General features: G+C 43.3%; 2 protein-coding genes across 2 annotated transcripts in view; one reads left to right on the top strand and one right to left on the bottom strand.

Moving 5' to 3' along the window:
* LOC130574800 (antigen WC1.1-like) overlaps nucleotides 1-13,407 on the top strand; it is a 17,751-nt gene extending 4,344 nt beyond the window's left edge. Inside the window, exons 2-16 of the mRNA XM_057368247.1 lie at nucleotides 153-467; nucleotides 1,713-2,021; nucleotides 3,619-3,933; nucleotides 4,723-5,034; nucleotides 5,312-5,629; nucleotides 6,330-6,644; nucleotides 7,285-7,599; nucleotides 8,347-8,409; nucleotides 8,496-8,810; nucleotides 9,000-9,035; nucleotides 9,303-9,444; nucleotides 9,743-9,841; nucleotides 10,403-10,470; nucleotides 11,473-11,625; nucleotides 13,038-13,407. Coding sequence (XP_057224230.1) covers nucleotides 153-467; nucleotides 1,713-2,021; nucleotides 3,619-3,933; nucleotides 4,723-5,034; nucleotides 5,312-5,629; nucleotides 6,330-6,644; nucleotides 7,285-7,599; nucleotides 8,347-8,409; nucleotides 8,496-8,810; nucleotides 9,000-9,035; nucleotides 9,303-9,444; nucleotides 9,743-9,841; nucleotides 10,403-10,470; nucleotides 11,473-11,625; nucleotides 13,038-13,135 — 3,173 coding nt within the window. The 3' untranslated portion in view covers nucleotides 13,136-13,407. The remainder of the gene's footprint in view (nucleotides 1-152; nucleotides 468-1,712; nucleotides 2,022-3,618; nucleotides 3,934-4,722; nucleotides 5,035-5,311; nucleotides 5,630-6,329; nucleotides 6,645-7,284; nucleotides 7,600-8,346; nucleotides 8,410-8,495; nucleotides 8,811-8,999; nucleotides 9,036-9,302; nucleotides 9,445-9,742; nucleotides 9,842-10,402; nucleotides 10,471-11,472; nucleotides 11,626-13,037) is intronic.
* KEL (Kell metallo-endopeptidase (Kell blood group)) overlaps nucleotides 1-14,079 on the bottom strand; it is an 82,306-nt gene that overhangs the window by 66,240 nt on the left and 1,987 nt on the right. The window lies entirely within an intron of this gene.

Genomic DNA, 14,079 nt, shown 5'->3' with positions numbered 1-14,079 from the left:
CACCTTTAAACTGGACTAGTTAGAAAGGTCAACCAAATATGTCTAATGTAGGAGTAAATTAAGCGCAGTAATAACCCATTAACCATCTGCAATAGATAATCATGATTAAGCTCTGTCCTTTCTATAACCTTGCTCTGTCTTTGCGTCTGAAGGTGCTGATGAACTGAGGCTGTCAAATGGAACTGGACCCTGCTCTGGGAGAGTGGAAGTAAAACACGAGGAGCAGTGGGGAACTGTGTGTGATGGTGACTGGACCTTAAAGGATGCTGAGGTTGTTTGTAAGCAACTACAATGTGGATCTGCTGTAAAGGCCCTTAATCGAGCTCCTTTTGGAGAAGGAACTGGACCAACGTGGTTGTACCGAGTTGATTGCCGTGGTGATGAATCTGCTCTCTGGAACTGCACACATACAGGATGGGGTGCTTTTACSTGCCCTCATTACTTTGATATTGGAGTGATCTGCTCAGGTAAGAAGTTATCTAGCCTCATGTAATAGAAAAAAAAATACAAGCCGGGGATCAAACTTTTGGAGAAACAAGAAAATTAAGTATTATGTCATACAACTGCCCTCTTCTTCAGATCTTCAGGTTAGCTAAGACAGGACAGTCTGCAATGACAAAAAAAAAGTCCAACATCTGTTTGACTGCTTCCTGTGCAAGATGTGTTTGGTTTTACTCTTTGGATAAAGAATCATTGCAAGAGGTTTTTCTTTCTCAGCTTCAGGACTTAACATTTTTCCTTTTTTGATTTTTGTAAGGTCCCTGTCGGCCCATTAGTCTAGCTTATCTAGATCTCTCTGAATGGCAGCTCTGCCCTTCTAGTTATCTCCCCACACSCAAAAAATGATAAGAGTGTACTCTATCACCTCCCCCTGTCCCATGAAGAGAAGGCACTGCGCGGAACAGGCCCCTGGAAAGTAGTATTCCTCTTGCTGATAGTCCAGACAGAGTGCAACTCASTGATCACTGGGCCTGACCATTCAGCAGCTGCTGAACTATGTTGTCCTTCCATCCAGACTGTAACATCCTAGKTTTTGGACATAAGAATATTGTGCAAGACAGCGTTAATCTCAGTGCTAGATGTGAGGTAAATGACATGTGCTGCTGTCCCACTCTCCCGTAAATCCACTTTAATTAGAGGAAACAATACAGTCCCACAGCCACGATACATGCTTGATAAAACTGTGCTGACTCTTCCCATTYACCTCCTTGTGCCCACAAATGTGTTCCTGGAAGTGTCAGTCCATATTTTTTCCAAGTACCAAAGTGAGACTTGTCAACCTGTACAACTCCAGAATGTCTTTTCAGCCTCTTCTGAAACTGGGTGCAACATTTCCTGTTTTCTCTTCCTGGGGTGCTTCAGCTTCCTAGTCATTGAAATAATGAAGTTGCAAGGACACACACTAGTAAATGGCTATTTGTCTATTTATCTGTTTATGGATTGCTACCTCTCATCGTTGGAAGAAGTTCAAAGCTTTCCTCCTTCTTTCCCAAGGATTTAGTATCCCCAAGATACTGAGAAATATGCAATCTCATGCACCGTTTTCTTTCTTATCAGTGGTGTACAGAAATTTCCCGTCATACTTTAAAAGTATCAGTGGTCCTCAGAGAAGTGACATGTGTCTTGTCCATTAAGGTACAGGAGTTATGAAAATAGGTCAGTAAAAACCAATGCTTGATGCTGGATTTCTTGGGTTTYGTTTTTTTTTCCAGGCTTCTCTGATCTGCGTCTGACTGGAGGGGACACTGCCTGCTCAGGACATGTGAAAGTAAAGCAAGAAGAAACTTGGGCCACTGTCTGTTTCTCACACATTGATTTCAAAACTGCTTCTGTTATATGTAATGAGTTAGAGTGTGGCCAGGCTGTGGATGCCTTGAGAAGAGCTCACTCTGGAGGTAGATATGAACTGATCTGGCAAGAAGARTTTCACTGTGTAGGGAATGAAAGTCACCTTGCGGACTGCCCCAGAAAAATACACCACACTAACACRTGCTCTCATGATGCCACTGTTGTATGTTCAGGTGAGACTTTGGACTGATGGACATAATTCATGCATGTCCCATATGCCTTCTTTGTGTTAGCCCACAGTTCAGAGCCTCTGCACACTTTTGTGATCCTAAGGATCCTTGGATGCTTCCCCTGTCATGCCTTGAGCCATTCAAAGGGGACCAGAAAATAACAGAGAGCAGCCCCACAATGTCRCATGCACTTTACTGAGAGTCTGCATCTAACATGGGCTGTTCTAATCACTTCAGTATCACACTAGAGACAGACCCTGAAAGGGCTGTCATTTCTTTTATGCTATTAGAGATATGCACTCAACAGTGCTAAGAACGTTTTACACATCTTTTTCTTATAAATAAYAGGAAAAATGGCGAGAGCAAACAAGCAGGAGTATCGAGACACTATTTCCTGTGGTGTCAGTGTGTATGTTAATCCCTGGCACTTTAATTATAAAACTGGGAAAAGTACCATATCTCCAAAAGGTTGAAGGAGGCACAAGTTGCAAATGTAAGTTAAAAAAATGTAAGTTTAAAAAAAAAAAAAAAAGTTATCAGAGGCCTAGATGACTTTCATTGTGACTGGCAGATAACATTACTTAAGAAGATAACATTACTCCATACAGTCATGGCTGCTGGGGGCTCTGAATACAGCTATGTATTGCCATCCACTGCAAAGGTGAAGATTAGACCTAGAAAACACAACCTTTTTTCTGAGACCACACTTCTAAAGGGGTAAACTAAACCTGGGGCAAAGCTGCTGGCAACACCATGTCACAAAACAAGCCTGGAAAATGATTGCACTCTGTGTCCATTTCCCAGTCAAAGGGCTCCAGTCTATTTCAAGATTGCCTTGGACACAGTCCCACTGACTATGGTGACCTGGACCACTGGCTGGGAAGCTGTGGCAACCAAATTGCTCAGTTAAGGCATACAACAGCCTTGGCTCCTGCCTCTGTCTTGCAAAAATCTCAGCTCAGAGCACAAATCCTAGTCTCGTTAGGGATGCAATGCAAGGACAAGGTAAGGGTACAAAGTAAGTGTGAGAAGACAGAGGGGCTGCATGGGGTGGGCAGTAGGGCACCATAGTGTCACCCATGCTGCCCTTTATTTATTGTGAATTTGCTGATGGGTATGGCCTGTTGTGTGCAGAGCCTGTTCAGAACCTTGTGCTGGGGCAYGGACTAAAGGTGAGAATTGCAAAGTGAGGTTCTGCTTTCCAGGAAAASTGACATGACCAGCTACTGGGAGAGAGAGTGCTACTGGCTGCTCCTACTCTGAGTTCTTCACATGAAACTGCCTCTGTAAGAGAAGATGTGAGGTAGTAGCAGTACTGTGAGGGAATGAGAGAGCAGAGCAAGGAGACAGAGCTTACAAAGTCAAGGAGACAGAGTTTACAAAGTCAAAACACTTTTATCCATACAGTGCAGGTTACAACATGGACAATACAGAGGTTTTTCTCAGGGCTGGCTTATTGGCATCCTGCTCTAACATGCTTTCTAGTAACCTGACACATATATAAGTGTTAGTTCTTTGCAGGCAGAGCTCTTTWACAGCTTTCAGTGCAATAGCACAAAAACCCAAAAGTAACTGCTAAGTTCCCTCATTCTTTCTGCAGGTTACGGTGGGTACAGGCTGACAAATGGCAGTACCGCATGCTCAGGGAGAGTAGAGCTTCTTCATGGAGGCACATGGGGAASCCTGTGTGACTACATGTGGGATTTGCCAGCTGCCAACACCCTCTGCCATCAGCTAGACTGTGGAGTTGCACAACTGATACCAAGTGGACAGTCCTTTGGGGAAGGAAATGGATCTGTCTGGAATGGCACATTCAGCTGCGAGGAGAATGGCTTACACCTGAGAGAYTGTCCCGTGCGTGCTTTAGGTCATGGTGAATGCCCTGCTGGAAAGGACGCTCATGTGGTATGTTCAGGTGAGCAGTGGAAAGGCCTAAGAAAAGAACTGAAAAACTCCCCCCTTGAGTTAAAATAWGGACTCAAAATTCAGAGGGTGTATGTGGAGTCAGGCTCTATCTTTCRTCTGCTGCAATAGGAGTCAAGGCTGCACTTCAGCTGTAGCACAAGGCTGCTCTCTGTGAGATGCTCCTAGTGTCAGGTAACAGCACCAGCAAGGCTGCTTTACAACTCAGGATGAGCTGAATGCAGAGGCTGAGCACAGCACAGGCAGAGTCTTTACCACAAGTGTCTGCACAGAGAAGGGTACTGGTAACAATGTCTGTAAGCAGCCCCTGACAAGTCAAAGCAATCAATGAGATGTAAGGTCCAGCTGGAGAGAACAGCTAGGTGCATTAGAGACAAGACTGCAGACACACCTGTCATGTATTTGAGGCAGGGACTGAATTCCTGGTCCAGCTCTAAGTGAGGCCTTGCACTAGCAAGTTGAAGGATAGAGAGCTGTAGGCCCTAAGTGATGCTGGTCTAAACAATTAAGGTCTATTTGTTGACCTTGAGCCCCAAAACCTAGTGCCCCTATTTTAAAAATTGGGACCTGATCCTGATTTCTAGTTATTCTTCTCAGTAAAATAGGCTAGACTAAAGTCTTATTATGAGAATGAAAGTTTCTAGTTTCTGTGCCAGTTTTCAGTCATTTTTACTACTGAATGGTAAGGAAAGCTCATTCCCACTACCCAGTCAGTTCCAGGTCATGRCCATGAGCAGCTGCAAATGTAACACTCCAGTACTCCCTTTTCTCTTACAYCCAGGATGTCCAGGGGGCAGGTTGGTGAATGGCACCACATGCTCTGGCATTGTGGAGATCYGCCATGGAGACACATGGGGAAGACTCTGCCACTCCCACTGGAATTTGCAAGCTGCCAGTGTTCTCTGCCATCAGCTGAACTGTGGCTATGCAAAGTCAATCCAGATGGAAGACAGCTTTGTGGATGGGAATGGGCCTATATGGAGAGATGCTTTTCACTGTGAAGGGACAGAGTCCTGCCTCTGGGATTGTGCTCAAGTGACTCTGGGCAATCCAAGCTGCTCAGCCCAAGAAGCAGCCACTGTAACTTGCTCAGGTAAGTTAGGAGAGGCCTTTTGTCGGTGGTGCAACTTCAGACCAAAGCAGTGCTGCTGGTCTCACTGACAGGACCTAGTCTTTGAGCTGAAGTCTTTCTCACTTCCCACTGCAACCCTTGTGCACATGAAAGCAAGCAGGGCCTTAGCAGAGGCAGTCTCCTTAATCAGTGGTAAGAATTAATATTTTACCAGCACAGAAACTTGTCTTCCAGAGCTGCAAGAGCAGCAAGAGTAGTAGATGTTACTCAATATATTTTCCAACTCTTTTGCYCCCAGGTCTTGCTGAATCCCTCAGACTCTCAGGGGGTGAGAGCCGYTGTGATGGGCGAGTTGAGATCTCCCTCCATGGTGTGTGGAGAAGAGTCCTGGATGATGACTGGGCTATTAAGGACGCTCAWGTGGTGTGCAGGGAGCTCCAGTGTGGAACTGCCCAGAAAGCCTATTACCTTCCAAAGTCTGAGCGAGGGATGGGCCTTGTTGGCCTAAGGAGTGTCCAGTGTACTGGACATGAGACTCAGCTGATGCTCTGCAACACCTCCCATTATCAGACAGTGCCAACAGGAGTTTCTGAAGATGTTGGTGTGATTTGTTCAGGTGAGTCAMTGTGTGAAAGGTACAGAATGTTTCCTAGTGTTTCTCCAGCCCACCCTGTGCTGTGATGTCACCAAATCTTAAGTAGGCATGAGTCTGAGCTTGATGATAGTTAAGGAAGCAAATGTAATTTACATAATGCTTTCTTCATCTGAATTTCTTACAAAATTATCTTCCAGAATCAAAAAGAACTATTAGAACACAGAAGCCACAAGAACACTAATTTGGCTATGATTGCCAAGCATTCTTACTGCCACTTGAGAATAGCTTTCATTTTGTGACATTTCTATACTCATAGATAACTGCAGCCTTTCTATAGAATATTACAACTGTTTCTATTTTTCTTTGGTTTGGTAACCCATTTGTAACAGGAACAGTCCTGTCTCTSTCTATGTGAGAATAGATAGAAAACAGGTTCTCTGGCTTTGTAAGATCAGGTGACCTCTGCATATACTTGGTATGATTAGACACTCCTTGTTTGCAACATCTCACAGGAATTACTCAAATATTTACCTGATGCAGGAGTAGGCCTTTCCCTTTATGCAGCTTTAGGCTCACAGGACTTCTGCCCAAGCAACCATAGCGAAAGAATTAGGATATAGCAAGAACATGTTGTCCTAAAAGTGCCTTAAATTACTGCCAWTATGCTGACCTGGGCATTATGGCTGTGTTGCATGTTGACAGGTGGATTTTCTTCCTACAGGCAGCAGACAGATGAGAYTGGTGAATGCAACAAACCGCTGTGCTGGCAGAGTAGAGCTTTATCATCATGGCATCTGGGGCACTGTCTGTGATGATAACTGGGATCTATCAGATGCCAGTGTTGTTTGCAAACAGCTTGGATGTGGACATGCCATTGAGGCATTTGTCTCTGCTCATTATGGCGAAGGGTCAGGGCAGATCTGGCTGGATGATGTGAACTGCACTGGGGCTGAATCTGATCTCTGGGCATGTCCCTCTAGGGCATGGGGCCAGCACAACTGYCAACACAAAGAGGATGCTGGAGTCCTGTGCTCAGGTAAGTTTGGAAAACCCTCTTCTGAGCCTGTGGKTTCAAACAGGAGGGCTGCACGGAAGGAAAGTCAAGAATAGAGGGGATTTGGTTGGACAGCCTCTTCCTGTCTTGATAACAAGCATAGTTGGTTGGCACATCTTGTTCCTACCATGATGCAAAGGATCTACAGAAGTCTACATTATGCACCAACACATACACACATAGAAGTCTGTGGTGTGGTAGATATTTGGGGGATAAATTGGAGGGATTTGTAAAGATTTCCACATCGAGAGGCTGTACGCTCGTTACAGTCAGTTACAGCTTGCTCTGAAACCAATGGAAGCAACCCACTGTGCACCAAAGCATCAGATAATCCATGTACCTTATGGTGGCTCTGCTCAGGCATATTTAAGACAGAGTGGCAGCAGCAAGAGAGGAGAAATGAAAGAGAAGTGAAAAAAAAAGACACTGATGACCCCTGAAGAGAGTGTAGCCTGTTAGGRCGCATGATGGAGCCAGTACAAACCCTAAAAGGACTGCAGCCTCTGGAGCATCATGCTCCACAACATAGGCAGAACTAATATGGGTAGTCAGCACTGTAGAATAAGTGTTATTACACAAGAAATTTAAAGCACTAATTCAATTTTTATGTCTTGACTTGCAGATTTCCTGGCTCTGAGGCTGGTGAACGGGAATGACTGTGCTGGACGTGTAGAAGTGTTCTACAATGGGACATGGGGGAGCATTTGTTCCAATCGCATGTCCCAACTGACCGCAGTAACGGTGTGCAAACACCTGGACTGTGGGGATGGAGGAGAAATAGCAGCAGACTTCAGATAYGGCAGAGGGTCTGGGCCCACATGGCTGGACCACATCGAGTGCACTGAGCAGCACAGCTCTCTCTGGCAATGTCAGTCAGACCCCTGGCATGCTCAGTCGTGTGACAACCGAGCAGAAGAGACCCATATTACTTGCACTGGTAATCAGAAATGCATTCCTACAGGACCACCCAGACATGCACATTAACCCACACATGCATACATGGACATTGCAGTCATTACTTGTTATCTGGAATATGTTATTTCTAGTGTTATGCAGATGGCAGCAACATTCTTCTTTGCCTACATACTTGACTTAAATGAGTGAATTAAAATCACAAGTGTCACAGAGTTGTCACGGAGTGCTGTTACCCAGTGAAATCCTAAGGAATTCCCTAACAGAATGGTGCCAATGCATATTTTTTTAGCGCAAAAATCTATGATACACAGTCAGTCTGTGAGATCTGAGTTAGGATGAGACTTCCCAAAAGGTCTAGAGACAAGTCTATTTTTCTACATGTGAGGAGGCATATCAGTGTATACTCATAGCCATGGACAAGTGTACAAATCAGTTTGCTTCTAAAGGTCCATTTCTAATGCCTGCCCTTATGACAATGTTTCATACCTATGGGTATAAATATTCACTATAATACAAATGAATTTTAGATGACATTCAGATATCCTGAAAAGAATTGCAGCTGCCTCAAGAGAAGAAGGAAAGCATAACCATCAGGAAGATTATTTTATACACAGCAATAGCCAAACAGCCACCCACCAAGAACTAATCAAGCAACACATGTATTTCAGGAAATAATTAACTAGATGATTACTTTTCAGGTATTTTAAACTCCCTCGATTTTTTTTCAGAGAATAACTAAATTGTTTACTTCATTATTTAAATTCTGCAGGAAGAACGGAGGCAACATCTCCAGCTGCATTTGTTGAGTGTCCAAACTCCACCAGTTGTTCAGGTACCTCTACCTCCTTCCTTTTCCATATTGGTCCCTGTGGACCTTCCTCCTGTTTCAGTAAAAGAGAAGGTTTCTGTGTTTTGCAGACAGGGAGAAGTTACGAGTCATTGGAGGAGAGGATGAGTGTTCAGGCAGAGTGGAGATTTGGCACCAAGGTTCCTGGGGAACCATTTGTGATGACGCCTGGGATGAAGCAGATGCCAAGGTTGTGTGCAGGCAGCTGGGCTGTGGATCTGCTGTGTCTGCTCTGAGCGAAGCTGCCTTTGGGGAAGGGACTGGTCCCATCTGGTTGGAGAAGGTGCACTGTAAAGGAACAGAGCTGTCTCTTTGGGACTGTCCTGCCAAACCTTTGTTTGGCAAAAGCTGTGATCATAAAGAAGATGCTGCTGTGAACTGCTCTGGTTAGTGATTGGTCCCTTATTACACAGATGTGGGAAGGCAGCRSGTAGAGAAGCATTATGCCAGCTGTACTTCCCAGTGACTAGCCCTTTTATAATTTTGACTGCAGGAACCTCACAAACAATCTGAAGATGTTCTCCCTATTTTTCACATTTGCTTCTTTCTCAATCTGGATTTGCCTTCCTTTGCAGGTGTGACAGAAACAACAGCATCACCCACTACAGCAGGTAAATTCCTTCTCCCTCCTTTCTTTTTCTCATCAAATGACAATTCAATGTCCCTGACATTATTTAGCAGATAAACCCGCGGTTTATTTCCTGTCATCAGAAAGCATTTCCCACAAGCCTGTACCATCCCCAGCTGCCGAATTCCATCTGCTTGAGCAGGACAAGTGCCTTGCCTCACCCTGCTAGCATGAGCATAGCGAGGGCCACAGAGGAGCAGCCCTTTGGGATTCATGGTTCTCTACTCATCTCCTCTTCATTTCCAATCAGGGCCCCGCCGCCGCTCTGCCACAGGCAGTACGAGACTTTCAGTGCCTGTCATCCTCTGCATTATCCTGGGCACCCTTCTCTGCCTGGTCCTTGCCATTCTTGCTGGGCAGATCCGACGTGCCAGGGCACAGCAGAGAGGTGAGTCTCTCAGGAGTGGTATGAAATGCCTCCTTTACATGGCCAGCAAATGCTGGGTTGGCTGGGGAGGCAGGGGAGGTGCGTGACTGAGATGAACTGCATCTGTTGCCACACTGAGAYTTTCACTTTCTGGCAGTGAAAGGGCCCTTCTGTGCTGATCCTCACTCAGCATCCCTTGGTGACTTTCTAGGCATCAACCACTCAAGCAGACCCCTTTAAGGCATTTCTCCTTTTCATGACCCCAGCCTGACTGTGAGCAGAGACTTTGTAAGTCATCATTACCTTCTACTTTCAGGCTTCAGACCRTCCTACGACCACTTCTCTGAGGCTGTCTATGAAGAGATTGATTATGCCCTGATGAAGAAAAAGCAGGGTGTGACTTTCCTCTCAGGTCAGTCTGTGTGTCTTGCTCTTCTCAAGGAAAAGCTCCTCCTTTCCCAATCTGATACACTACAGCTCCCAAATCTGCTGGGAAATTAAAAATTTCTGGGTTTGAGGAGATGAGATTCCTGCCCAGTGAACTCTGTCCATTCGTCTCCTAGGGACAATTTGTTTTGTGCAGTCCTCACTGYAGCCATAGACCATAGATTGGTATAGGTCAAACCAACAAACAAACAAAAGCCTCTTGCTGCAATTATTTAAAGCAGGGACAAAAAAAAAGGAATAATTTGCATCTCACTCACAGCAACTGTGTCCCTGTAGGCTTCCTCACATGGATTGCTTTTCTCCCTTWGTGGCTTGCCTTCCCTGTGATCCATGAGAGGTGTTATGGGGCCCCTGAGGGGTTCTTGATTATTCTATTGTAAACCTTGGACGAGTAATAGTGACTGCCAAAGAATCTGTTGGAACTGGATGGCATYACTGTAGCCTGCTCTTTTTCTCATGGTGCAGTCTTAGCACTTAAGGAGAGTTTAATCTGATATCACACTCTTTCTCATTTRCCTAGATTCTTATTCAGAGAGCTCAAAACCCATGGAACAGTTTTATAGAGGGGATAGTGATGAAGAAAATGGTCCTGGGACAACTCAAGGTAATGAAAAACAGTGTTTGTACAAAGAAAGAGACCCCAAATCAGGGTAACTTTTAACATTCATGTCCTAGTGATGTTTTGATGTGAGCTAAAATTTTCTGTGTAACTCTTGTGGTAGAAGAATGCCATACAATCTCATATACAAGTTCTAGTTTTCTATTCTGTATGAGAAATGAAAAATCAATGTTTGCTGGTAGTACTGCACACACTAAACAGGATCCAGTCACATGAATCCAGTAATTTGACAACTGCTTCTCCCAGGCACTGCAACAGTAATAGCTTGTAAGCTATTGCTTTATTTCTGAGAAAAATGTGGGGAATTCAGAGAGGAAAGACACACTTCAAATAAAACCAATGGTATGCAATTAGAGCTTATCAGGGAATTTTAGCCCAAGCAATCTGAAGAAAATACAGATTCCTAGCTGTGGAGCTTGTGGTGGGGGACATTTGCTTTGTTGTTGGCTTTTTTTTTTTTTTAAAATTTTAAATATCTGATGGAAAACAAGTGTTTGGAGAAGAACTGCATTTTCCTAGAGCTGATCAAAAAGCTCTCTTAGCAATTGCCTGGTGTCCAAGAGATCAACTGCCAAAGGCACAAGCAGTTTTGAACTTCAGTTGCCCATGTCCCAGACTGCTGCACTATGTCTTTATTATCTATTGCTTTACTTATACTAAGGACTTTTTTAGTTAAAAATAAACTAAAAGCTTTTCTTTACTTGCTTTGAATGCTTATAAAGAAGATAATTATTCCAAATAAGGTCTCTTTTTCTTATTCAGATTGAATATTGATTACTAGGTAAGAAGTGAAACAGCTTTGATTTTCTTTTATGTTTATATACGCATTATTGATAAACACATGTCTATACAATAACACTGTGCACACTAAGATTCTCTGAGGGATGGATTCCAGTGAAGTACAGCCCTGTGTTGCTGGATCACCAGCTACTGCTTTCTGTAGTGGAAGATCTCTCCCTGCTACAGTTAATACTTGTACTGTTCCAGAGAACTCTCCACTGCGTGAAAATGCCCTGGGAGATGATTATGATGATGCAACAGAAGCTCCTGGCCCTAGAGATACTTCTCTTTCTGGGCAGAATGAACAGGAAATCACTGGGATCCCTGTAGAAGGTGACAGAAACAAGGATTCAGGGACAGGTAAGGCTAGAAGAGCAGTGTTGTCAGTTTTCATAGCCTATAGTTACTGTACTAAACCCTGTTTCAAACCCACAATTTTACAGTATTTCTGTAGAGCACAGTATCTTACTAGTATCAGGTAGAGCAGAAGGACCCATCTGTATTTCTTACAGCATATGCTTCTGTTTATGGAGGCTAGTGTAATGCTTCCTTTTTTTCCAACAACAAGACATTCTTGAGAATGCTCAATGTCTGATGTAACATCAAATCCTGGTCTGTAAAAGGCTACATGTCATTAGATAAAGATCTTTCAAATCATGCAGTTCTCCCTTCATCTGTAGTGTTCTACATGTCCTTACTAGATCTCATTCTATGTTCATCAACAGTTTGCCAGGATCACTTGAATTATACTATAATATGTTATCATCTGGAAAACATAATTAGAAYATGTGTCTTTTACCTTAGGACTTAAGAGGAATACTTAGTTGTATTTAGGGCTGCCAAAGAATCTTAGCAGCTACAGTGAGCTACACCAAGCATACCACTTTTGACTGAATTTGTACCCAGTCTATAGAGGTGTGGGTTAGACTGTATTTCTCTAGTGTACGTATAGAAATTTCATATGTGTGASTTAAATGACAATTTTTTCTACTCTCTCATAAAACGACTGTTAGATGATCATAAAGAAAAAACAGATTTAACTGCTGGAGATTAGTTTTGATAAATTAGTTTTGATGAACAGATTAATCTGTTATCTACCTTTTTGTTCTTTTTCTCCTGTGTCCTTATAAATAGTTTATTTACTCTCATATCTTTCTAAACTTGAGCTTTCTGTAACTCCTAATCCTCTTTCTTCTCCCACACATGCCAGTTTAAAAATAAGCATGTGTTGGTCATGTTTTCCCAGTCTTCCAGAGCCTGTTCTCTGTGAGTTCTTAAAGACAGTGGATAGTGCCAGGAGGATGGATTCAGCTAGGTTTTTAACCTAGCACTAAATTTTGTCATGTCCATCTAATCCAGAAAGAATTACCAAAAAAAATATTTAAGACAGGCTTTTCTTTATCTGTCCATTCAATATAACTGTGGAACACCTTCTGATTTGAAGCCTACTTTTTGGGCTGGTGACAAATACTTCTGGCCTATTGGAGACATGGAAAAATAATCAAAATATAAGACTCAAAGTGATTTAAGAGACATTAGAGATTTTTTTAACAGCCCAGGAATATATTCATTTTAACACTGCGTATAAAGCTTGATCCTCAGATATGCATGAGAAGGCAGAGTGACACAAGCATTTCTCACGTCTTTCATAATCACTCCTGTCTAAGGCTCTAATTTTGGAGGAGACATCTGACAGCTGCCCAACCATACAGAGGTAATACACACAAGATGTGCATTTATCTATCTCAGTGTTCTTCCCTTCATGTTTTCAGGCTGGAGTCCAACAAATAGAACCTCTGAGGCTGAGAGACCTTCATCCCCTGCTCCTGAAGACACAGGCTATGAYGATGTTGAAGAGCTGGGACACTGATAGAGACTGCTGAGCTGTTCTACTTTTGGAAATACACCTCTGTTGTATGCTAATCCAGGACTAGCAGAACCAGAACAACCTGCATTTAGGATTAGTTTGCACAAGTTTGGTTTATTGTAGAGAAGTGATTAATACTTAGAAGATAAATATGCATGGCTCTTTAGGAAATCTAATAATTCCTTGTTGCCAAGACTTACTGGACACTTTTTTCCTTTTATTTTTAAATACCTTAATTTTAACTATTTTTCTACTGAGTTAATTTTTGAAATTATGCTATTTTCTTGTCAGAAACTGTTCAAAAATCTCAAATTTATGCTTTTCCTCCCAGATGCAAGGGACAACTTTCTGGGGATTATTTGGAATGAAGACCGAACTGCAGGAAAATCACCAAAATTCTGTTTCAGCCAAGTCTTTGAGAAAGAAATTCTTGCTGATTSCTTCTGCAGCAGCATCAACAAGACCTGGCAGGTGTGCTGCAGGCATGCTGTGAGGCACAGGAGGAGGGAAACCCATGCACCCATGGGATTTAACTGTATCATGCTATCTACTTTTCCTGGCTCACTAACAGGAAAACTGGGAAAGTGGAAAGTGTTTGCAAGGAACGGGAAAAGGCAGCAGAAACTGACAGGGGCAACCAATTCTGTGCCAGAAAAAAAAAGGTGTAGAAGGCTATTTATATCTGTCAGAATTATCTGCACAGGGCAGAACTTCTGTCCAGGTGCACCAGGCAGTGACCAGGAAGAAGGAACCCCTGGGGACAACTGGTGTCATTGGCAAGATGTGGTTGAGATGAGCATTCCCCAGGTGACAGGCATATATAATCCTCAGCATGACAAGYGGACTGATACAGGAATGAATTAAAATTTGTAGCCAAACTCTTACAGCATTTTGYGGGGACTTGATTGTGATCTGTACAAGGAAATTTTTAGGATAATTGGAGCAAT

Source organism: Malurus melanocephalus, unplaced genomic scaffold (genome assembly GCF_030028575.1).
Source record: "Malurus melanocephalus ecotype Western Australia unplaced genomic scaffold, MMel_1.1 scaffold_89, whole genome shotgun sequence".
In the NCBI taxonomy this organism is placed as follows: Eukaryota; Metazoa; Chordata; class Aves; order Passeriformes; family Maluridae; genus Malurus; species Malurus melanocephalus.
Note: the sequence above shows the minus strand (reverse complement) of the source record. Positions and strands in the feature narration are given on the sequence as shown.